Raw genomic sequence first — 27,269 nt, forward strand, 5'->3', positions numbered from 1 at the left:
AGTCAGTCACTCCTGTTTCACTGGGCCACTGGTGATTGCCTTACACACCTAGGTATTAGAAACCTCAACTACCCTTCCAAATTGTACTCTTCCAATTATTTCCCCCTCCTCATTAGAACATAAGCTGACTTTAACAAATTATCTCTCGTTCCTTTAATGTACACGTCGGTGTCATCTATACAAGATAATCTGTTTTCCTCAGTTTATCTATATATTGCAAATGCTCCCTGTGTTACTACCTAAAAGTGCATTGACACAACTCAATAAGGCTTTAACAATGTTTTTTTTGAGCTGGTAAACTTCCACGAGTCTCATTTAAATGACAGCAACCCTGGTCTCTGGGAGGACTGGAAATACCATGCCTCCAATCATATGCTCTAACAGCAAACTACAAAATTGCCATAGACTGGATTGGTGGTCTACACACTTATGCGGATAGATGGTTGGAACAATCTTCTCTACCGCACTGGGTTTTAGTTTCCAAAGTACCCCCCCCCCCCCACAATCTCTGCATGAAGATGCTAAGGACAATATCCTCTTTGCATCCACATGTATGGCTTAAAGAGTGATATGCTTAAAAATTAAAGGTATCAAAATTTGTTTCCATTTTTCTTTCCTTATGGGGTAACCGGTCCTTTACACGTCATATGACATACCCGATATTCCATACATGGTATGAGGGTGGATTATGGTATGTTCACCACTTCCTACAAACAAACACATTGACCCTTCTCACACACTCTCAAGTGATAGAAAAATATCCATCATTGGTTATCCCCGTTTCCCTTTTTTGCAAGCATGTAGCTATATTCAATCAGTTCTCTTCTCTTTGACTCAATCAGATCCAGCGTAATTCGGGGAATCCTTTCCCCACCTCTTTGAATCATGACCATTCCCATCCAATACTCAACCTGTTACTGGGTCCATTAGGTCTCTTACATTGTAAAATTGACTTCCCCATCTTGATGATGGAGAGTTTACTAGAAGGTACTCTAAAACTAGACAAATAACTTTTATCGGTCTCTTACACAGAAATGCACAAAAAATCTTACATAGATCCTATCTCACAACTAAATTGAAATTCCTTATTAATGATGCCCCTTTTTCTAACTGCTATAAATGTGGAACTCCTGATGCAGACATAATTCATTGTTTGTGATATTACACGAAGGAGCAGACATTATGGATCTCACTCTAATCATATATTAATAACACTTTACATCTAAGATTCACAATTGATATGGCCTGGGCATTCTGGGGCAAATATCCCAAACCACCCCATTGCTCAATATCCAAAAGTAATTGAATATTGCTGAACAAATTGGCTGCAGCCACAAAAAATACAATAATATCACAATGGATAACCTCGAACCCTATACCTATCACTTTGTTACTTCCACAAATACAATATTTATTCTCTAAGGATGCTACTAATACCAGACTTCATAAAGACAAATTTACACAATTTTATGAACACACTTTATCGATAACAGTTAAGGAGGCTGTGAGGAAATGCTTTCAATCCCCCAAGTGGTATAACCTGAAAATGCTTACTTCAGGCGCCCCATTCTGAAATGCTGTGCACATACTTGTAATCATTGTGATCTTTGTGACTTTGTACTTTTCTTTATTTTTTACTTTTGTAGCACTGTATTCTAGTGTCTTGGACATGTACTGTTGACCTTTTTACTATTACCTGTCAATAAAACTAAAAAAAACAACAACTTATGTGTCCATTTTACAAAAGTAACTTACCAAAATACATGTTAAAGTGTTTTCTTCCATTGCAAATCCCAATCTTGATCCAGGTACTGTACTCATCATCTACAACCGTGATAAGACATTTTATGAAAGCTCTTGAACCCAGATGCGAAGGTTCATACCAGGTCCTGCTGACAAAACCCTCCACTGCAAAATTGGAAGAATTTGACATATGGATCCACGCTTCACACTGCAATTGTTTTAGAAAAGGAGAGTCAGCTTCTGAAACCTAACTGTTATTCACATAATGTTTTCTCTTACAGGACCCTGACCTGATAGACACCTGTGGGTAGTAATTTTTGGCTCAGCATTTACTGCTGCAGAAATCATATTTGCAATACATGCTTCAGTAGTTTGGTCTCCAGACAATGAAGACCAATGCGCAAATAACAATGCAAATCATGTAGACATTTCAAAATTACGATGGTGCCCCTAAACATTTCAAAATTACGATGGTGCCCCTAAACCACACCTCTTTGATTAGTAATAGGGAACAGCATAGTAAGTGTATCGGATTGCGGGGAGAGCAGCATTTTATTTTGTAAACATGGTAGAAGTAATACTGAGGAGTGTAATGTCAAAGGCGTAATAAGACATAAAAATGCAGAAAATTCATTAATGAAGTTACATAATATAATAATCCAAACTATAGTAAGTAATCCATGCTGGGTTCACCACACTTTGTGGAAATAGCTCTTCTCCATCACTATCCAGAGGTATGTTTTAAGGTCCAGGTGGACTATAATCTATAATACAATATTGTACAAAAAGTTAATTATAACTCGATGGCATTTGATGCTGGAAAAGTGGAGGATAAGCATTCCAAGGCAACTTTCTTTATTCCCTATAACACCACCAGATTAATTGCCTTTAATATAAAGAGGCAAGGAAATAAAACCAGGATGTGTATTGAATATTGTCAGAAACTAAATATCACTGTCCAATACTGCAAGTACAGGCAAATCAACCACTGTCACCCATCTTTACAGCACAGAGCCTCCCAAGTTATGATTAAACTAACTATGGGAACCCTTTAATTTCCACATGCCTAATATATATATAATGTGAGGATCCCAGGCCTATAAATGGTTACCATTTGGCTCATTTAGTAACTGCACTTAAGCACAGATAACCACTGATACCCATGTATATTCCCATGATGGACTTAAAGCGCTAGTTTCCTCAAATCATCCTGTCAGGTTTGTATCTGTGTCTGTTCCCAGAGGGTGCACTAGTGGGTCACTGGTGGTGCGTGGAGGAAACGTGGAGGCTGCAGTAAGTTCAAGTACATGTGCGCAATGAGGTTTTATTTAGCACACAGAGGTATGAACAGCAACTGGAGCAAATGGCAATACAGATGGTATTTTGCAAGGAAACTGACAGAGGCATTATAAGAGTCACAGGTAATTGGCTGGTATGGAAACCAGTGGTGAACACCGATGGCCAGCTTGGAAGCTGATGGTAAACAGGAACAATATGCAGTAGGCAAGTAATGCATACGATGTCAGTAAACACAGGCAATGAGAAACTCCAGTAAACGATCTGGAAACTAGATTCACACATTCAGTAGATATGTACAAAGAGGGTCATTCCGAGTTGTTCACTCACTAGCTGCTTTTAGCAGTATTGCACACGCTAAGACGCCGCCCTCTGGGAGTGTATTTTAGTTTAGCAGAATTGCGAACGAAAGATTAGCAGAATTGCGAATAGAAATTTCTTAGCAGTTTCTAAGTAGCTCGAGACTTACTCACAGATTGTGATCAACTCAGCCCGTTTCGTTTCTGGTTTGACGTCACACACACGCCCATCATTCAGCCAGCCACTCCCCCGTTTCTCCAGACACTCCCGCGTTTTTCCCTGACATGCCTGTGTTTTTCCGCACAGTCTCAGAAAACGTCCAGTTTCCGCCCAGAAACACCCACTTCCTGTCAATAACACTCCGATCACTTCAACGATGAAAATTATTTGTTCGGGCATGAGTAAATCTACTAAGTTTTGTGCTAAAATACTTAGTGCTAAAATACTTATCGCATGCGCACTGCGTTCCATGCGCATGCACATTTTTGCCTTAATCGCTCCATTGCGAAAATCCAAGCAAGGCTATTGCAGGAGACAGTTGGTAAATACAAGCCGGTTGTTTCAAGTGCTGGATGCAACAGCACAGTGCTGAATGCAGATTAACAACACACAGGTGAGAATGGTAAGGCGGCACCTGGAGAGAGTATTGTGAAGATACGGATTCTCTGATCACTCAGGTAAACAGTTTAGTAAAGTGGCAAATGCCCTTTAATGTAAATATACACAAACAGTACACAATAACATTAATTACAAGCCAGGATGGTATCTTACTTACTAAATCCCCACAGTAGTTTAGGATTACAGTCTCCTGATGTCACATACCAGCAGTAGTTCTGGGTCCATAATGCATCCAGACACAATCCTTACTCAGCACACGGGAAGCACTACCCTACCAGTAGCTTTCAGAAGCAATCCACCTCATTCCTCTCAGGTCAAAAACTCCACTATCTCTGTTCCAATAGCCCCTGTTTGTTATCCTCAAACCTTTGTCTGTCCTACCATAAAGCGACATCTTCTGGCTCTGTATTGGGTGGGTTACATTAAAGGGGCTGACTGCAGAACACTTTTAGATCAAACCTACTTTCACATGTCCAGGCATGTCCTCTAGGCCACAATAGATGTTAACTAAATTAACCTTACTTCATTAATCTGATTGTGTGGCCTGGAATCCATTGTGTGGGGAAGAATGAGAGGGGGTGCATGGGCTGACCTCTGAGACTGGCTGTATCTCCAACAGCAAACACACAGGTTATCTGAGCAGTCACATGGGGGAACATTATTTTACAAACTATAACACAATAACCAATACATTCATATATATACATCTTCATATGCATTCTGTACAAAACATCAGGCTAGACATATTATTCCCAAACACAAATAACAGAGGGATAATGTTTCACAATAATATGTGATGTCCATTTATACAGTTCTATTGGGAATCCAGGCAGCATGCTGTATAGGTGATAACACAGTTCTATCATGTCTCTTTACACTAACGCACTGAATCCAGAAACAGGCTGGCAAAAAGTACTCCTCATGAGCCAGCTGGGGCTGCATCCGTTACAAGTATTTTACTGCATGTAGAATTGGTAGCAGAATGTGGAAGGAGTTGTAGCAGAGCAGGATGGCTAGTGGCTGTAGTTCCACTGAGAAATTGGAGTTAGGAAATCACCAGAGACAGGAGATTGGAGCCAGCAGACGCTGTGCACTGGATGTGATGCATTGTTCAAGGCGATGAGACTGAGCCGATGTTCTGGATTTATATCCCCTGGTCAGCAGGCATTGGATGCTTGAATCCTGTATGCAGACATAGCACAGGATTGAGTGTTACAGGTCAGCTGACCGCAAGTGTCATGGTGGTGCTCATGCTGTACAGATGGCAGGCACACCACGGGGCACACGCCGGATGGACTTCAGGGGTACACAGTGACAATGGGTACTGTGCTCCATGGCCAGGGTATTCATGCAGTAACAAGCTGGGGCCGTGACCTCTGGAGGCCTGTACACCAGCGCACTGGTTAAGTGAGATACTCCTGAATGCTGACTCCTGACACATCCATACCAACCCCGTAAACACAAAAGTAGAATTGAAAGTGTAAATACTGGCTCCCCTTACAAAACAAATATTTGGTACTGATATTGGGACAATGGTGGGAGTAGCCACTGGCAATGTCATTACTTTGGGGACAGCAGGTACAGCATTCAATAATAGGAGGTGTCTGTTAAACAATATTACTGGTATATATGATGACACTTTTAGATATGTGTGACATGAATTAAAAATGCAATGAAAAGTAATCATGCAACATGAAATTAGATTTATGGTAAGAACTTACACTTGTTAAATCTCTTTCTGCGAGGTACACTGGGATCCACAAGGAATGACATTGGGGTGTAGAGTATGATCTTAATCCGAGGCTACAACAGGCTCAAAGCTTTGACTGTTCCCAGAATGCACAGCGCCGCCTCCTCTAGAACCTCACCTCCCTGCACAGGATCTTAGTTTTTAGTTAACCAGCCCAATGCAGTGGCAGGAAAAGAGACAACAACGGTTAGTAGCCACATACACCACACTCTCACGACAGGAGAAATGTCAGCGGCTAATGCCATACCAACCCAAAGAAGCTAAGTGCATCAGGGTGGGCACCTTGTGGAGCCCAGTGTATCTCGCAGAAAGAGATTTAACAAAGGTAAGTTCTAACCACAAATCTCGTTTTCAGCTGCAGGGTACACTGGGATCCACAAGGATAGACATTGGGGATGTCCTAGTGCAGTTCCTTATGGTAGGGGATGCACTGTAGCGGGCACAAGAACCCGGCGTCCACAGGAAGCATCCTGGGAAGTGGCAGTATCGAAGTCATAGAACCTTATGAATGTGTTCACTGAGGACCACGTAGTCGCCTTGCACAATTGTTCAAGGGTTGCACCACGGCGGGCCGCCCAAGAAGGTCCAACAGACTGAGTAGAATATGCCGTAATGTGAGCAGGAGCTGACTGACCAGCTCTCACATAAGCATGTGCAATCACCATTCTAATCCAACTGGCCAAAGTCTGCTTGTGAGCAAGCCAGCCCCGTTTCTGAAATCCAAACAGTACAAAGAGAGAATCAGATTTCCTAATGGAATCAGTTCTCTTTACATAGATACAGAGAGCCCATACCACATCCAAAGACCGCTCTTTGGAAGATAGATCAGGAGAAAGAAGTGCCGCAACTACAATCTCCTGGTAAAGGTGGAACAAGGAAACCACCTTAGGTAAATATCCGGGATGAGTCCTAAGAACCGCCCGGTCACGGTGAAATATCAGATATGGGGAACTACAGGACAAGGCACCCAAATCCGACACTCTTCTAGCTGAAGCAATAGCCAGCAGAAACACCACCATAAGGGAAAGCCACTTATGTTCAGCTGAACCAAGAGGTTAAAATGGAGACTCTTGTAACGCCTCCAAAACCACCGACAAGTCCCAAGGAGCCACAGGCGACATACGTAGGTTGGATACCAAACACACCCTGATTTAAGGTATGCACAGCAGGTAAGGTCGCAATTTTTCTCTGAAACCACACCGACAAGGCAGAAATATGAACCTTGAGGGAAGCCAGATGCAGGCCTAAGTCCAGGCCCTGCTGAAGATAAGCCAACCTACATAGCTGTACTAAACTTGGAAGCGTCTTAATCGTTAGATGCGCACCAAATAAAGTAAGAATTAAATTCTGGGCTAGGTTCAATGCATTGAAGACCACCCGCAATTCCAGAATGTTGATCGAGTGGAGAGACTCAAACTTGGTCCCCCGCTCCTGAAGGGAGTGTTGCTCCAGCATCGTGCCCCAACCTCTTAGACTGGCATCTGTCGTCAACAGGACCCATTTGGATATCCAGAAGGGACGGCCCCTGCACAATTGTTGGTCCTGGAGACACCAGAGCAGCGACAGATGGACCTCCGGAGTCAATGAGATCATTTGAGAACTGATCCGGTGAGGAAGGCCATCCCACTTGGCTAGAATCAGCCTCTGGAGGGGGCGAGAATGGAATTGAGCATACTCCACCATGTCGAATGCTGATACCATGAGGCCCAGCACCTGCATCGCCGAATGTATTGACACTTGCGGACAAGAAAGGAAGCAACAAATCCTGTCCTGAAGCTTCACGACTTTCTCCTGACACAACAACCACCTCTGGTTGTGAGTGTCCAATAGCGCTCAAAGATGCACCATGCTCTGAGCAGGAATCAGGGAAGATTTCTTCCAGTTGATGAGCCACCCATGGGCTTGTAGCAACCGAAACGTCATATCTAGATGATGAAGGAGAAGTTCTGGGGAATTTGGCAGGATTAACAAGTCGTCCAGATACGGCAGTATCCTGACCCCTTGACGGCGGAGTACCACCGTCGTCACTGCCATGACTTTGGTGAAGACTCGCGGAGCCGTTGTTAAACCAAAAGGTAATGCCCAAAACTGGAAATGGAGGTTGCCAATAGCAAACCTCAGGTATTGCTGATGTGACGCTGCTACAGGAATATGCAGTTAAGCATCCTGTATGTCCAGGGATACCATGTAGTCCCCAGGTTCAAAGGCCAGAACTATAGAGCGAAGGGTTTCCATACGGAACTTGGAAACCTTCACAAACCTATTCAATGCCTTGAGGTTGAGAATGGGCTGGGAGGACCCATTCGGTCTTGGGACTAGAAACAGTGGAGAATAGTACCCCCCGGCACCTCTGCGCAAGAGGCACCTGTACTACGACTCCTGTATCCAGGAGGGTCTGTACCACCAAAAGCAGAGTGTTTGCCTTTGTCTGGTCCAATGGGACATCTGTCTGGCAAAATCGATGAAGGGATCGGTTTTTGAAGGCTATGGCGTAACCTCGAGTGATGACTTCCCGTAGCCAGGCATCTGAAGTGGTCTTCAACCATTCCTGGGTATACCCTAGAAGCCGGGCCCCCACCCTGGGATCCCCCAGGGGGAGGCCCGCCCCATCATGTGGCAGGCCTTGGAAGCTGGCTGACGGGCTGCCCAGGCTCTTTTGGGCTTTGGCTTACCAGGTTTGGAAGTGCGGGCCTGCTTGTTGTACTCCTGACCTTTTGCTTTACCTGAAGGACGAAAGGGGCAAAAGGAAGTACCTTTAGCCTTCGACACAGAAGGAGCGGTACTTGGCAGACAGGCAGGTTTGGCAGTAGCCAAAGTCAGCCACTATCTTATTTAAGTCCTCCCCAAACAGAATATCTCCCTTGAAAGGGAGTACCTCCAGGGTTTTTCTAGAGTCCAGATCCACAGACCAGGATCACAACAGCAATATCCGGCGAGCCAGGACTGACATAGTAGAGGCCTTGGCTGCTAGGATACCAGCATCAGAAGCTGCCTCTTTAATATAGCGAGAAGCTGTGACAATATATGACAAGCATTGTCTAGCATGGTCAGAAGAGATTTCAGCTTCTAACTCCAAGGCCCATGCTTCAATAGCCTCTGCAGCCCATGTTGCTGCTATAGTGGGACTTTGTGCAGCACCCGTGAGGGTGTAAATTACTTTCAGACAACCCTCCACATGTTTATCCGTAGGCTCCTTTAGAGACGTAACAGTAGTGACAGGTAGAGCTGAGGAAACGACCATCCTAGCCACATGTGAGTCTACTGGAGGAGGCGTTTCACAATTCCTAGACATCCCATCTGGTGCGAGGGGATAGCGAGCCAGCATCTTCTTTTGAGGCACAAACTTTGTACCTGGGTTTTCCCAGGGTTCCTGACGTATATCCACTAGGTGGTCAGAGTGAGGTAAAACTTGTTTAACCACCTTCTGACACTTGAACCTGTTTCTTAGGAGGGATGGATGGCTCGGGATCATCCGTAATCTGTAGAATTAATTTATAGCCTCCAAACGATCAGGAACATCCACATGTGAACTACCCTCCCCATCAGCCGTATCAGAGTCAGAACCTGTGGGGTCAGTGTAAGTGCCGTCTTCATCAGACGAGGTGTCAGTGACAACAGTGTATTGTGAGGAGACAAGCGCTCACTTAGAGGACCCCTTGGACTTAGGCGAGCGATGGTCAGACTTTTTAGTAGTCAGGGACTGTTTCAACTTCTTCAATTGGGCAGATAAATCGTCTGCCCACGGCGGGTTAGCTGAAGGGACCACATACGGTTGTACCAACATAGGGGGTCCCATATGGGGTGTCAGTTTATTAACTAGCGTATGTAGAAGCGTGGAAAAAGCGGCCCACGGTGGGTCATTATGTACCTCCGTTGCCACAGTCCCACTGGGGGGCAAAGAGCCCCCAGAACCAGAGCCCACAGCTGCTATATTCTCCTCATAGGGATATGTGGCTTCAGCATCACCGGCAGTGTGTTCAGCCCCAGAACCGTTACCCTCAGAAGCAGACATGATATAACTTGCAGTATCAGGTAACTCAGTACAATTGGCAGCAGCACAATACCTCTTACCCAAACCCCTGCGCAGTGTAGTCAGCATAAGCAGAGATAAAGGAGAGATATCGTGACTAAAATCACAGAGAAAAATACGTATTAAAGTATATTTTTGTGAAAATCCTATATCAGTATAAAACTTGACTCACCAAGCCCACTCAGGTTATAGAATATAGAGATAGCAAGTTGAGTGAAAGACACGAGATGGACACCACTCAGCTATCAATGCACACACAAATAGTCACAGTTTGTACAATGCAGAGGTTATTACTAACAATAATACTGCACTGGACTAGCTTATATACATAGCTATATAGTCAATAGATATAACACTACACAGTAAGAACTGGATGTATATCAGAGAGTAATTGTACTAGAAAACCCTGACTAAATGCACTCTTTCTTAACTAGCACTGTCTAAAAAGGCAGGTAGAATGCTTAAGTGTCATGTAAAGTCACAGAACTGACAACCAGGCGGCTTTACACAGGAGGATTTACTCAAGCAGTCCCAAGAACAGTGAAGCAGAGAGAAAATGGCGCCCAGACACTGACAGGGTGTGAGGTAGAGACAGATATGCAGCTCCAGGGTGGGAACATTTGCGGGAAATGGCGCCCTGGGGCTGGGGGAGGGGCTTCAGGTCTAAGCCTTATCCCCCTGCTGGCAAAACCACCGGGTACTGTGGGCTACTGAAAATGGTTTATAGAGAGAAAACCTGACCTGCACCCATGCCCTGGTGATCTAGTGGGATTGCCTGTACTGTCACAGTGTCCACCGACAGCACGCACGGCCCGCCTTCCACTGACCACGCTGGATTGCGATAAAGACCAGGTCAAGCAAGCAGGACCCACTTACCACCTCCCGAAGCACGGCCATGTGATCCCGGAGAGCCCTCGTCGTGTGTGCCTGACGTTAAAAAAAACGGAGCCTCCTGCTGTATTTAGCAGGCAACCAGGGCTCGGGAGTGTACAGCGCCGCTGGGGAGAGCTTGAGCTGCAGCAGTGAATGTCTTCAGACATTTACCACCGCTGCTGCCCTTGAAGTCTTCACTTTTTTCTTCAAAAAAAGGCTCTTCTTAGGGCTGCCTGGAGCAGCCCCTCTGTTATGTGCCTGCTTACTGCAGCACCAACTACAAAACTGAGCTCCTGTGCAGGGAGGCGGGGTTATAGAGGAGGCTGCGCTGTGCATTCTGGGAACAGTCAAAGCTTTGAGCCTGTTGGTGCCTCGGATCAAGATCCTACTATACACCCCAATGTCTATCCTTGTGGAGCCCAGTGTACCCCGCAGCAGAAAGTAATCATAGACTTTTTACATGCATAGTCAGGAGTGTATTGACTAACCATTTTTGTCTACTCAGTTTTCCAATGTTGCATTTATTTCACTAATGAGACAGTCAGAGGAAGTGATAACACAACATACTGTATGAATGAAATAAAAATCTTAAAGAAACATTTGCCACAAAACATCATATTGATTATAGCAAAAGGATTTGTTCTTTTAATAATAACTTACACAGTTGTAAAGGTGTTAATATGGTTGGTAAAAAGGTTGCTTAGGCCCAACCACTATTGTGATTGATGAAATATATGATCAGCTTGGCAATACCCCCACCTACTACCAGAATATGTACCCACAGCTTGAGCCAGACATGTGTTCCATTTACAGTGAAGAGCTGACTCCTGGTGAACAAAGAATGTGCAAGAATTACAAAGCAATTCTTGTTTACCTGAACATTAATTAGTACGATAATTATTTTGGAGAGTACAGACTTGTGTTTCAACAGGGGATGGGTGGACTATTAAGAGCTGAGGGTCCCCATATGTATATAATCTGCAGCAGTTTGTATACAGTATGTATGAGCACCTGTTGATACAACGCAAGACCGTGATCTCAGGCAGATAAAAGGTAATAGGCTATGTAATAATAAAAAGATGGGAAATGAGAAATGTGATTTTATAGTCAGCAGCCATGTTTTTCTTCAGTCACCATTTTACTACTAGTTTAAGCTTATTCATTAGCAGAAACTTACAAGTAGCCTAGGAGCTTTACTGTGAAACTCTAAGAGGAACATTTTAGCAAGAAACAGTAAGAGGAATTCACCCATGTAATGTGCTACAAATATGGAACCACTTTACAAGTAAATCAGAAAATCTTGAAACCACAGAGTTATCCTATGTTTATCCTATGGTTGTTCTCACTAGCTGGTACTGAGCTCAGACCAGGGGTCCTGACACACATAAGAGCACACCTAGCCGTTACCCAACTGAGGGTCCACATTTAGATCCCACACCATATATTCATACATAGAGAAAGTTGTCCCCATCATGGATGCCTATGCCTCTGCATCACCAGCATTTGCATCTGGTTTACTTCAAGTCATCATTCCTGAGTACTTGTATCTGCCTTTTATTAGTTGTATATATGCTTTCTTGATGGTCTGCATGAGCTGCATTTGCATAAATACACCATATAAAATAGTGCCAGAACTCAGGGTTTACATATTGGGCCCGGTGAAGTTGGTGACGACACCCTTGTGTCTGTATTAGCAGCATGCTGTGGGCTAGAGTGGGTACACAGCTCTCTTACAGAGGGTCTAGTAAAGGTTCCTGGCAGGTTTGATGCAGATGGTCAGAAGCCTAATAATGGCATCCCAAATATCAGAATCCCAACACTTTTTATTTAGCATACTAACACTACCCCTCACTTTTCCCCCAACCACAGCCATCACCTTCGTAGCCTAGTCCTAACCCTCCCATCTCACAGCCTAAACCTTTCCCACCCCTCCCACTAGTGATTAAAATGAACACAACTTCTCCCCACAGCCTAACTGTAACCTTCCCCGGCATACTTACTGTACATTTGGGATTATGACTGCTGAGATTCCGGCATCAGGTTTTTCAGTGGTGTCGGGATTCCGGTACCAGTCTTCTAACCATTGGCATCCTATCATCGGGATGCCAACTAAAACCCCTACCAGATTTATGTGTGCAGTCATGTGTCGTGGCACTTAGTGAAAAATTCAAATCTATCATTCCCCACTTTGCTAATAGAGTACTGTCCAAATGTCAGGCTGTTTTTCCTGTGCTCCAGTGTTACTAATCCAGACTGCTGATTGCTACTCCGTGTTCTTTTCCAGCTTTATTCTGACTTCGCTTTATGACTTCTCCTTGATAACCTGGTTATCTGATTCCTCTGGACACTTCTCTAGTACTACTCACACACTGTGCCCTCTGCATTTGCATAATCTCATTTTTTAGTAGAGAAATGTCAAAGTCAAAAATATTACATACACAGCAAATACAAACTCCAAATAGATGGGTCCCTGTATGTGCGCATACATGCAGCTTGCACAGCGATATATGGTAGCAAACGCATTCACACAGACAAGCCAGAAAGATATATTCAACACATATTTCATACAACACATAAATTAAACATGTCAAGCACCAGACATTATAATGTATTTATATAGGAGAGTAATACCATCTCATATATGTGTATTATTGGAATGTAACAAGTTAAACATATCATGCTTGGTGTCAAAATTATCATAGGAATGAGTGTGTTCATTTTTTAGCAATGGGTAGATTGTAGCACATTGCAACAATTAGTTATTATTAAATGTAGGAATATGAAGCCACAATTCTAAAGTGAACAAAGAACTTCCTGGAAGACAGCATGGCTAATCCCTATGATGTCATCTTCAAGGCAGGACGTTACTTGCGTATGAACTGACCAATAACACATCATGAATGAGAGATCACCCTCCCCTGGACCAATAACAGAAGACTCAGTCCCAGACATGTACTTTCCCCAATGCACAGAATATAGGTATTTTCTCTCACCCAAGAAGTTCTGTGTTGTTTTGTTAGTTGCTGTTGGGGCAGATTCAAAGGTGAAGCAGAATATGCATTGAGCATGGGACAGGGGGAATTATGCTGGCTGTTATTGATCCTTATGTAGCTACAATTGCTTCTTCTGTAATTGTAACACTGTAACCATGTATGTACTGTACATGTGTTATATGGTATGCATACCCTTTTAATATCAAATATATACATCTCTGAGCATTGGACCTCAGTAATACAATGTGTGCGAGTTCTTGTTTTCTCTTAAGGGATGTAGAGTAAGTGACGTACAGCACACTTTTATCATATATGGTAATAAGATGTGCCTTGCGTCCGAAGCATATATTAACACTGGCATTTCAAATATTTATTAGAGATAATCTGAACTTCTCAGTTGGGTGCTCATCCGGGATATCATGTACTTAATGTTGCACTGTACAGATGCTACTGTGGTATACCAGCTAAAGGTGGACGCATCTAAATGCTGCTGAACTGCATGCCATTTTTTTTGTGTTGTCAGTAAGTTGTTGATATCAATCAGGGGACAATATATTTCTTTGTTGTTTGAGTGTGACAAAAATGCACAATATTTGAAATGCTACAGCTTTTATTGTTGCTAAACAAAGTTCAATAAATCATATTGTGTTCGATTCAAATTGGATTGTTTATCTATTAAGTAAATTTAAAAAGTATGTAAAAGTTGGTACATAGGTATGATACAGCTGTGAAAGCATGCTGAGGCCTATTCGCATACTGCTAACGTAGGCCTGAACCAGAAAAGCTTTGGTCGTGCTGAAAAATTGTGTGTAATTGTTGTTACCATGCAGTGGGAATTGTATCTTAGGGCAACTACCGGTGCTGGTATAAATTGGGATTTATTTGTGACAAAAGAGCTAGCCACATGGTATTCTGGCCACATGGTGTGACCACCATTTTGTCTATGCACATGGCTTGGGAAGGGGGAGGAGCAGTGGCCATTATAGGTACATAAGGTCACTCCCTATCCACCTAGCTAACAGCTGACTTTCAGGTTGTTAAACAATCTGTTTCCTTTGTCACAAATAAGCAATATGTATGTACAAATCCAACACCATTTAAAAGCTACCAATGAATTTAACTAACCCATGGCATAGTCAATTCTAAATAGTGTTTCAATTGGGCCTAGAGAGAGAAATAATAATAAATAAATACTTGATGTAAAAATTACACACAGATGAAGAGTTTTTTTTTCTCCAGGATTTGTTAACCCTCTGCTTGCTCAATTGAAATGTTAATTAACCTGTTCAACCAGCCTGGACAATAAGCATGTGACCATCTGTTGATATGCAAATTAGAGGCTCTGTAGAAAATTACATTAATTTAGTATGTGTGTGTGAATACATATGCTGTGTGAGGGGTTTCAAAGAAGTGCAATAAATAATGAGTATATATATATATATATATATATATATATATATATATATTATTATATTATTATTATTATTATTATTATTATTATTATTATTATTATTATATTGGTATTTATATCATCATATGTTCTGCAAGATAGCTATCCAATCTGAATCATAGCATTTAAATGATAGTCAATAGCCATATTATATTCAAGTGTTTTAAAAATGATTGTTAAAGTGTTATTGTTAATGAAAATTCACAAAATATTTGCATTTCATAAGTGCTACCTAAAAGTTTAGGTAACACATAGCAGAAGCATTCCGGGAGGGAACTTCCGGTGCTCAAAGGAACATGGAAGCATTTATCTAACTACTACTACTACACAATACAAAAAAAGTTTTTTTTTAATTGTTTATTGTTGTAAAGTTGGGTAACAGAGTGTGGCAAGCTGCGTGCAAAGGTATGCAGCGATACACATTTGCATACGCAAGTATACACGTGTCATAGTACAATAGTACGTGGATGCACAGGCAGGAAACATGAGTGTGTATTTTAGAGATGAGCGCCGGAAATTTTTCGGGTTTTGTGTTTTGGTTTTGGGTTCGGTTCCGCGGCCGTGTTTTGGGTTCGACCGCGTTTTGGCAAAACCTCACCGAATTTTTTTTGTCGGATTCGGGTGTGTTTTGGATTCGGGTGTTTTTTTAAAAAAACCCTAAAAAACAGCTTAAATCATAGAATTTGGGGGTAATTTTGATCCCAAAGTATTATTAACCTCAAAAAACATAATTTACACTCATTTTCAGCCTATTCTGAACACATCACACCTCACAATATTATTTTTAGTCCTAAAATTTGCACCGAGGTCGCTGTGTGAGTAAGATAAGCGACCCTAGTGGCCGACACAAACACCGGGCCCATCTAGGAGTGGCACTGCAGTGTCACGCAGGATGGCCCTTCCAAAAAACCCTCCCCAAACAGCACATGACGCAAAGAAAAAAAGAGGCGCAATGAGGTAGCTGACTGTGTGAGTAAGATTAGCGACCCTAGTGGCCGACACAAACACCGGGCACATCTAGGAGTGGCACTGCAGTGTCACGCAGGATGTCCCTTCCAAAAAACCCTCCCCAAACAGCACATGACGCAAAGAAAAAAAGAGGCGCAATGAGGTAGCTGTGTGAGTAAGATTAGCGACCCTAGTGGCCGACACAAACACCGGGCCCATCTAGGAGTGGCACTGCAGTGTCACGCAGGATGTCCCTTCCAAAAAACCCTCCCCAATCAGCACATGATGCAAAGAAAAAGAAAAGAAAAAAGAGGTGCAAGATGGAATTATCCTTGGGCCCTCCCACCCACCCTTATGTTGTATAAACAAAACAGGACATGCACACTTTAACCAACCCATCATTTCAGTGACAGGGTCTGCCACACGACTGTGACTGATATGACGGGTTGGTTTGGACCCCCCCCAAAAAAGAAGCAATTAATCTCTCCTTGCACAAACTGGCTCTACAGAGGCAAGATGTCCACCTCATCTTCACCCTCCGATATATCACCGTGTACATCCCCCTCCTCACAGATTATCAATTCGTCCCCACTGGAATCCACCATCTCAGCTCCCTGTGTACTTTGTGGAGGCAATTGCTGCTGGTCAATGTCTCCGCGGAGGAATTGATTATAATTCATTTTAATGAACATCATCTTCTCCACATTTTCTGGATGTAACCTCGTACGCCGATTGCTGACAAGGTGAGCGGCGGCACTAAACACTCTTTCGGAGTACACACTTGTGGGAGGGCAACTTAGGTAGAATAAAGCCAGTTTGTGCAAGGGCCTCCAAATTGCCTCTTTTTCCTGCCAGTATAAGTACGGACTGTGTGACGTGCCTACTTGGATGCGGTCACTCATATAATCCTCCACCATTCTATCAATGTTGAGAGAATCATATGCAGTGACAGTAGACGACATGTCCGTAATCGTTGTCAGGTCCTTCAGTCCGGACCAGATGTCAGCATCAGCAGTCGCTCCAGACTGCCCTGCATCACCGCCAGCGGGTGGGCTCGGAATTCTGAGCCTTTTCCTCGCACCCCCAGTTGCGGGAGAATGTGAAGGAGGAGATGTTGACAGGTCGCGTTCCGCTTGACTTGACAATTTTGTCACCAGCAGGTCTTTCAACCCCAGCAGACCTGTGTCTGCCGGAAAGAGAGATCCAAGGTAGGCTTTAAATCTAGGATCGAGCACGGTGGCCAAAATGTAGTGCTCTGATTTCAACAGATTGACCACCCGTGAATCCTTGTTAAGCGAATTAAGGGCTGCATCCACAAGTCCCACATGCCTAGCGGAATCGCTCCGTGTTAGCTCCTCCTTCAATGCCTCCAGCTTCTTCTGCAAAAGCCTGATGAGGGGAATGACCTGACTCAGGCTGGCAGTGTCTGAACTGACTTCACGTGTGGCAAGTTCAAAGGGCATCAGAACCTTGCACAACGTTGAAATCATTCTCCACTGCACTTGAGACAGGTGCATTCCACCTACTATATCGTGCTCAATTGTATAGGCTTGAATGGCCTTTTGCTGCTCCTCCAACCTCTGAAGCATATAGAGGGTTGAATTCCACCTCGTTACCACTTCTTGCTTCAGATGATGGCAGGGCAGGTTCAGTAGTTTTTGGTGGTGCTCCAGTTTTCTGTACGTGGTGCCTGTACGCCGAAAGTGTCCCGCAATTCTTCTGGCCACCGACAGCATCTCTTGCACGCCCCTGTCGTTTTTTAAAAAATTCTGCACCACCAAATTCAAGGTATGTGCAAAACATGGGACGTGCTGGAATTGGCCCAGATTTAATGCACACACAATATTGCTGGCGTTGTCCGATGCCACAAATCCACAGGAGAGTCCAATTGGGGTAAGCCATTCCGCGATGATCTTCCTCAGTTGCCGTAAGAGGTTTTCAGCTGTGTGCGTATTCTGGAAAGCGGTGATACAAAGCGTAGCCTGCCTAGGAAAGAGTTGGCGTTTGCGAGATGCTGCTACTGGTGCCGCCGCTGCTGTTCTTGCGGCGGGAGTCCATACATCTACCCAGTGGGCTGTCACAGTCATATAGTCCTGACCCTGCCCTGCTCCACTTGTCCACATGTCCGTGGTTAAGTGGACATTGGGTACAGCTGCATTTTTTAGGACACTGGTGACTCTTTTTCTGAGGTCTGTGTACATTTTCGGTATCGCCTGCCTAGAGAAATGGAACCTAGATGGTATTTGGTACCGGGGACACAGTACCTCCAACAAGTCTCTAGTTGGCTCTGCAGTAATGATGGATACCGGAACCACGTTTCTCACCACCCAGGATGCCAAGGCCTCAGTTATCCGCTTTGCAGTAGGATGACTGCTGTGATATTTCATCTTCCTCGCAAAGGACTGTTGAACAGTCAATTGCTTACTGGAAGTAGTACAAGTGGGCTTACGACTTCCCCTCTGGGATGACCATCGACTCCCAGCGGCAACAACAGCAGCGCCAGCAGCAGTAGGCGTTACACGCAAGGATGCATCGGAGGAATCCCAGGCAGGAGAGGACTCGTCAGACTTGCCAGTGACATGGCCTGCAGGACTATTGGCATTCCTGGGGAAGGAGGAAATTGACACTGAGGGAGTTGGTGGGGTGGTTTGCGTGAGCTTGGTTACAAGAGGAAGGGATTTACTGGTCAGTGGACTGCTTCCGCTGTCACCCAAAGTTTTTGAACTTGTCACTGACTTATTATGAATGCGCTGCAGGTGACGTATAAGGGAGGATGTTCCGAGGTGGTTAACGTCCTTACCCCTACTTATTACAGCTTGACAAAGGGAACACACGGCTTGACACCTGTTGTCCGCATTTCTGGTGAAATACCTCCACACCGAAGAGCTGATTTTTTTGGTATTTTCACCTGGCATGTCAACGGCCATATTCCTCCCACGGACAACAGGTGTCTCCCCGGGTGCCTGACTTAAACAAACCACCTCACCATCAGAATCCTCCTGGTCAATTTCCTCCCCAGCGCCAGCAACACCCATATCCTCCTCATCCTGGTGTACTTCAACACTGACATCTTCAATCTGACTATCAGGAACTGGACTGCGGGTGCTCCTTCCAGCACTTGCAGGGGGCATGCAAATAGTGGAAGGCGCATGCTCTTCACGTCCAGTGTTGGGAAGGTCAGGCATCGCAAACGACACAATTGGACTCTCCTTGTGGATTTGGGATTTCAAAGAACGCACAGTTCTTTGCGGTGCTTTTGCCAGCTTGAGTCTTTTCAGTTTTCTAGCGAGAGGCTGAGTGCTTCCATCCTCATGTGAAGCTGAACCACTAGCCATGAACATAGGCCAGGGCCTCAGCCGTTCCTTGCCACTCCGTGTGGTAAATGGCATATTGGCAAGTTTACGCTTCTCCTCCGACAATTTTATTTTAGGTTTTGGAGTCCTTTTTTTTCTGATATTTGGTGTTTTGGATTTGACATGCTCTGTACTATGACATTGGGCATCGGCCTTGGCAGACGACGTTGCTGGCATTTCATCGTCTCGGCCATGACTAGTGGCAGCAGCTTCAGCACGAGGTGGAAGTGGATCTTGATCTTTCCCTAATTTTGGAACCTCAACTTTTTTGTTCTCCATATTTTATAGGCAGAACTAAAAGGCACCTCAGGTAAACAATGGAGATGGATGGATTGGATACTAGTATACAATTATGGACGGACTGCCACGGTTAGGTGGTATAAAAAAACCACGGTTAGGTGGTATATATTATAATAATAATACAATTATGGATGGACGGACTGCCTGCCGACTGCCGACACAGAGGTAGCCACAGCCGTGAACTACCGCACTGTACACTGGTTGATAAAGAGATAGTAGTATACTCGTAACAACTAGTATGACACTATGACGGTATAAAGAATGAAAAAAAAACCACGGTTAGGTGGTATATATTATAATAATAATACAATTATGGATGGACGGACTGCCTGCCGACTGCCGACACAGAGGTAGCCACAGCCGTGAACTACCGCACTGTACACTGGTTGATAAAGAGATAGTAGTATACTCGTAACAATTAGGATGACACTATGACGGTATAAAGAATGAAAAAAAAACCACGGTTAGGTGGTAGGTATATAATAATAAATAATACAATTCTGGTCGGACGGACTGCCTGCCGTGTGCCGACACAGAGGTAGCCACAGCCGTGAACTACCGCACTGTACACTGGTTGATAAAGAGATAGTAGTATACTCGTAACAATTAGGATGACACTATGACGGTATAAAGAATGAAAAAAAAACCACGGTTAGGTGGTAGGTATATAATAATAAATAATACAATTCTGGTCGGACGGACTGCCTGCCGTGTGCCGACACAGAGGTAGCCACAGCCGTGAACTACCGCACTGTACACTGGTTGATAAAGAGATAGTAGTATACTCGTAACAATTAGGATGACACTATGACGGTATAAAGAATGAAAAAAAAACCACGGTTAGGTGGTAGGTATATAATAATAAATAATACAATTCTGGTCGGACGGACTGCCTGCCGTGTGCCGACACAGAGGTAGCCACAGCCGTGAACTACCGCACTGTACACTGGTTGATAAAGAGATAGTAGTATACTCGTAACAATTAGGATGACACTATGACGGTATAAAGAATGAAAAAAAAACCACGGTTAGGTGGTAGGTATATAATAATAAATAATACAATTCTGGTCGGACGGACTGCCTGCCGTGTGCCGACACAGAGGTAGCCACAGCCGTGAACTACCGCACTGTACACTGGTTGATAAAGAGATAGTAGTATACTCGTAACAATTAGGATGACACTATGACGGTATAAAGAATGAAAAAAAAACCACGGTTAGGTGGTAGGTATATAATAATAAATAATACAATTCTGGTCGGATGGACTGCCTGCCGTGTGCCGACACAGAGGTAGCCACAGCCGTGAACTACCGCACTGTACACTGGTTGATAAAGAGATAGTAGTATACTCGTAACAATTAGGATGACACTATGACGGTATAAAGAATGAAAAAAAAACCACGGTTAGGTGGTAGGTATATAATAATAAATAATACAATTCTGGTCGGACGGACTGCCTGCCGTGTGCCGACACAGAGGTAGCCACAGCCGTGAACTACCGCACTGTACACTGGTTGATAAAGAGATAGTAGTATACTCGTAACAATTAGGATGACACTATGACGGTATAAAGAATGAAAAAAAAACCACGGTTAGGTGGTAGGTATATAATAATAAATAATACAATTCTGGTCGGACGGACTGCCTGCCGTGTGCCGACACAGAGGTAGCCACAGCCGTGAACTACCGCACTGTACACTGGTTGATAAAGAGATAGTAGTATACTCGTAACAATTAGGATGACACTATGACGGTATAAAGAATGAAAAAAAAACCACGGTTAGGTGGTAGGTATATAATAATAAATAATACAATTCTGGTCGGACGGACTGCCTGCCGTGTGCCGACACAGAGGTAGCCACAGCCGTGAACTACCGCACTGTACACTGGTTGATAAAGAGATAGTAGTATACTCGTAACAATTAGGATGACACTATGACGGTATAAAGAATGAAAAAAAAACCACGGTTAGGTGGTAGGTATATAATAATAAATAATACAATTCTGGTCGGACGGACTGCCTGCCGTGTGCCGACACAGAGGTAGCCACAGCCGTGAACTACCGCACTGTACACTGGTTGATAAAGAGATAGTAGTATACTCGTAACAATTAGGATGACACTATGACGGTATAAAGAATGAAAAAAAAACCACGGTTAGGTGGTAGGTATATAATAATAAATAATACAATTCTGGTCGGACGGACTGCCTGCCGTGTGCCGACACAGAGGTAGCCACAGCCGTGAACTACCGCACTGTACACTGGTTGATAAAGAGATAGTAGTATACTCGTAACAATTAGGATGACACTATGACGGTATAAAGAATGAAAAAAAAACCACGGTTAGGTGGTAGGTATATAATAATAAATAATACAATTCTGGTCGGACGGACTGCCTGCCGTGTGCCGACACAGAGGTAGCCACAGCCGTGAACTACCGCACTGTACACTGGTTGATAAAGAGATAGTAGTATACTCGTAACAATTAGGATGACACTATGACGGTATAAAGAATGAAAAAAAAACCACGGTTAGGTGGTAGGTATATAATAATAAATAATACAATTCTGGTCGGACGGACTGCCTGCCGTGTGCCGACACAGAGGTAGCCACAGCCGTGAACTACCGCACTGTACACTGGTTGATAAAGAGATAGTAGTATACTCGTAACAATTAGGATGACACTATGACGGTATAAAGAATGAAAAAAAAACCACGGTTAGGTGGTAGGTATATAATAATAAATAATACAATTCTGGTCGGACGGACTGCCTGCCGTGTGCCGACACAGAGGTAGCCACAGCCGTGAACTACCGCACTGTACTGTGTCTGCTGCTAATATAGACTGGTTGATATTTAAAGAGATATTAGTAGTATACAACAATACTATACTGGTGGTCAGGCACTGGTCACCACTCCTGCAGCAAAAGTGTGCACTGTTAATTAATATAATTGTACTCCTGGCTCCTGCTAACAACCTGCAGTGCTCCCCAGTCTCCCCCACAATTAATTATAAGCTTTTAATTTATACATTGATGACTGTGCAGCACACTGGGCTGAGCTGAGTGCACACAGACTGAGTCACACTGTGTGACTGACTGTGCTGTGTATCGTTTTTTTTTTCAGGCAGAGAACGGATATAGCAGAGAGAAGTGAACGGATATATTATATTAAATAAAAGTTAACTAGCAACTGCACTGGTCACTGACTGTGGTAAACTAACTCTGTCTGCGACTCTGCACAATCTCTCTCTATCTAATCTATCTATCTATCTCCCTATCAATCTCAATGCACGAGTGAAAATGGCGGCGACGCGCGGCTCCTTATATAGAATCCGAGTCTCGCGATAGAATCCGAGCCTCGCGAGAATCCGACAGCGTCATGATGACGTTCGGGCGCGCTCGGGTTAACCGAGCAAGGCGGGAAGATCCGAGTCGCTCGGACCCGTGGAAAAAAAAGTGAAGTTCGTGCGGGTTCGGATTCAAAGAAACCGAACCCGCTCATCTCTAGTGTATTTACACAAGCAGAAGTTAGCCGCATAATAGAAATTGATTGTTAAGGTGGGATAAAAAACATTTTAACAGGTAACTTTCCGATTTTAAAGCACATTACTATAATACTTTGTTTAAAGTGTAATACCTTTAAGGGGGGGGTGTTATCAATTACTGGTAAATTACTTTTTTTTCAGTACAGATAATCTAAAAGTATGGGTTGTTGAAAAGTAAGTGTGAGTGGATTGAACCAGGACAAAGCGGGATCTTGTCGTTGAGACACTGGGTTAGCAGAGGCTCGGTGGTGGGAGGTTAGCAACCTTACGTTTTATTGGTATTTTAGGCACATGATGTGTGTGTGTGTTCTTTTTCAAGGTAAAAATGTGCAGAGGAGCGTGATATGTTGACCAAAGGGTTGGTGTTACACTCCGGCTGTGGAGCGCAGCTTGTTGATTCGACTCCCATGAACATAGGGTGTACAGATAACAAGTATCCATAAGCTGTGCAGTTGGACCACATGTGTGTATGTGTGTGTGTGATATGCAGTGCAATGTGATATAATTTGCGTAATTCTGCACAATTGTGTCATCATATGCGCTGTGTAAAGCATACACAGACGTGATTTGTGTAAAGTAAAGGAATTTTTCGCTGACTCTCAGGAAATATTCCTGGTGGACATTAATTGGAAAGGGTGATCTATAAGTTGTTTCTCACCCAAGAAAATTCCAGTTGATAGAAACCCAAAAGTAGCAGGCCTGTAACCTCCACTGAAAAAGGTGGGGTATTAATTTATTGCTGTTTACACTTAAATACTTCCAGTGCTGAGGTGTCTGGTAAGGGCCTAGTCTGTGTACGCGGGGGTCACTAATGGAGTGGACCGTCGTACTGGCCAGCAGAGGCCGGAGTGGGTAAAAAGCACTCAAAGGGACTTTTCACCGTCATCTTGTGTGGGCCATTTGGTGTTTTGTGAAAAAAGCCCACAATGGGAGCCAAAATGGGCATGCAAGAAGCAATCAGGAGCTAAGGTTTAGGCTGAGGAGCAGAGACCAAGAGGGTGCACTCTGTATATTAAGAGTAGGAAGTATGGTCCATACACAGAGGATTTTTGTAATGATTGAGTACATATGAATGGTGGAATATCATTTCCAGTGATTGGTGGTTTTGATCCTGAGGTATTGCAGGTAGTATGTTTAATCAAAGTCATATAAGACAAGAACAAAAACATAACTATTTGAACTCGTAGCAACAATGAATAAGAAAAAAAGAGAAAGCAAGTACACTGCCATATATGGATGTGGAAGCAGTTGAAGCCAGCATATAAACTATAGAAAATAATAATAATAAAAATATGAATGTCACCTACAGTATATATGTCCTAATGAACGTCAAAGTTTTATTTAGGAGGAGAAGGTGACCTGACTAGTTTCAGCCATTTCTCATGCACTCAGAGGAGTATCCAACCGGTAAAAGAGGAGCTGTAGCCTGTAGGGAAAGTGGCTGAGACCAGTGGAACTGATAAGTATGAAGTCATTCAAGTACATATATAGTAAATTCCCCAAAAAATAAAATAAAAATCAAGAAAGTAATGTCATAAATGGAGATTATCCTGTCCGCACATTAGTATTTCCCAGTAGGAAAGCGGACAAAGATAGGGTAACCCCCGGGTATTTATTTTTAATTGCCACATAAGAAGTATTATTTTTAGGAATGCCCTTGTCTAGATAAGCTCGGGAATGTTTGTTGGACCATGTACAGATCCTTAATATGGGATGAGAAGGATTGAATGAATACTTCGCATGATCTAGAAGCTTGTTGTTGTTTTTTTTTTTTTTTTGCAGTACTAGAAAATTCTCCGTCAGGATAAGAACACTGCTAAACACTAATTCTGCAAACCCTTTTCTTTTTTTCCTAGCAGCAGTGGCCCCTGACTAACTTAATCGACAGAGATTTTGTTTTGTTAATTGAAATGTGAAATACATATATTGTACTCCCACTCAGGAAGTACAAGGTATGTTAGAAACTCCTCAAAGACTAATGTTGCATTCCACTGTTCTAGAGTCATGTCCATCACAGCTAGAGGAAATCATCTCACAGATACCGGGTTCCCTATGAAATTAGGATGAAGAGGACACTGGATTGATGGCTGAGGTAGTCCCAGTATTGACACTGCAAGCACAAGATTTAAGGGGGGTAGACCAAGTAGTTAATAAATTCCCCATAGTGCCCAATCCAGCTGTCATTTTAATAAAATCCTCTCCACCTCTACAAACTTATCTGTCACCAACCTTTATTCTGTTTCTTCACAGTTTATTCTTCATCTTTGCGTTCACAAAGGGGGTACACTTCATGGACCCAATTCTCCCAAGGTTTCAAGTGACAGCCTTAATATTTTCCCCCGAGCCCTACATGACTGTTTACAGTCCTTTCAGCCTGAGAGTGGGTCGGTGCTGATACAATATGTTGATGACTTGTTGTTGGGTGCTGATTCATTTGAGTCGTCCCTGGCAGATACAAAACAGGTTCTGTTTCGTCTCTTCCAGCAGGACACAAGTTTTCAAGGGATAACCTACAGTTGCTTAGGACAAGGGTCAAATACCTGGTACGTAGTACTTGTACATGATTTCACAGTTCATAGACCACATGCCGTATTGGTCCTTCAAAGTTCTGCCTGAACCCGGTATGTCTCATCAGCACGATGGCACCAGTATTACTGCAATGTGCCTTGCCATGCACAAAGGGTGGACGATGAGAATACTGGTGAAGGGAAATTTTGTATAGACACTGATATGCATGATGGTATGGAATATCTGAATCAGACCATTACTACAAGACCAGACATAAATGACAGCCCATTAGTGAAGGCAGACCTAATATTCTTTTTCTATTTTTTTTCCCTCTAGAGATGTTTTTTTTTCTTTTTTTGAGTTATGCTCATGGTATTCTACATTTGCAAACACACAACAACTATGTTAAGATTCAAATTTGTGTTCCCTATAGGAAAAGGAGGTCTGGAAGGCGAAGGGTTTTGGTCAGGAGTTCTCAGGACTCTGGAGAGATGGACAAGGTAAGCCAGTGGCCCTCAGGACGTATCTCCCAAGCCTAGCTTAGGCAGCACATAGTCTGACTCCCCTAGGGTAAGGAAGGTATGTGCAACTTGGTAAGAGCTTACTGGTGTGCACCAGGTTTCTCTTCTCAGGCAAGCAGGAAAGCAATGACCTGTCTTACTTGCATGAGAAAGAACATTTGGTAAGGTAGCACCAACAGAGCCATCCCATATTCCTCCTGCAGACGGACCTTTTCCGGTAATACAAATCGACTTCATACAGTTAACACCCTGTAGGAATCTGAAATATGTATTTGTGTACCCTGATGTTTTCTCAAACTGGGTAGAGGCATTTCCTGCCACCACAAATACTGCTGTGTTTACAGCAAAGAAAATTGTGCAGAATTTTGTGTGCAGATATGGTATCCTTAGGAGTAGGAGCAAAGTGATAGCTTGAAACTGGACTATTGTGGTCATAGACACTGCCACTAGTGATATGTAGCATCGGAACAACTCCCATATCCCCAGTTAATGAATCAGCATCTTTAAAATTTTTGTTTTGTTTCTTTAGTGCTTTTTTTTTGGAAGACAACCTCCTGTCATGATCGATCTGCACCGTGATCAGAAATACATCAATGAGGTGACAGTACAGTACCTTATCGAGATGAGCCAGTATTTTAGAACTTAACAAATGAACTTGAAACTGTTGATTCCTGATATGCCAACTACTAACTGTCTTGTTTGTGAACCAAGGGACTATGTGATAGATCTTACGCTCAGGTTGTCTATTAGACAGGTAGGAAGGAACGTACCAAGTTTTGTTGACAGCACGATCCCAGTGAAAGTACCCGAGAGACAGACTTGGGTCCATCAATTCTCATTGCAGGAAAGTCGGTAGTCCGGAAGGAACTCATAAAGGGAGTGAGATCGCAGAAATATCACCCAAGAGTTTGTTCCGTGAAGACTGAGAGGCGACACTGTTGAACACTACCTGAGCGTACTAAAGGACTACAGAAAGACCAGTCGTAATGGATTTGCTATGGGCAAGATTTGTTTTGTTCTATCTTTCTTTTTTCCCTT

The 27,269-nt window shown here is 43.4% G+C and overlaps 1 protein-coding gene across 1 annotated transcript in view; it reads left to right on the plus strand.

The window, feature by feature from the left end:
- Positions 1-27,269, plus strand: part of LOC134982033 (vomeronasal type-2 receptor 26-like) — a 151,195-nt gene that overhangs the window by 6,986 nt on the left and 116,940 nt on the right. The window contains exons 3-5 of the mRNA XM_063948679.1: positions 25,481-25,745; positions 26,144-26,210; positions 26,761-26,861. Of these exons, the coding sequence (XP_063804749.1) occupies positions 25,481-25,745; positions 26,144-26,210; positions 26,761-26,861 (433 nt within the window). The remainder of the gene's footprint in view (positions 1-25,480; positions 25,746-26,143; positions 26,211-26,760; positions 26,862-27,269) is intronic.

The sequence above is a fragment of the Pseudophryne corroboree genome (genome assembly GCF_028390025.1).
Source record: "Pseudophryne corroboree isolate aPseCor3 chromosome 1 unlocalized genomic scaffold, aPseCor3.hap2 SUPER_1_unloc_6, whole genome shotgun sequence".
NCBI classification, from domain to species: domain Eukaryota; kingdom Metazoa; phylum Chordata; class Amphibia; order Anura; family Myobatrachidae; genus Pseudophryne; species Pseudophryne corroboree.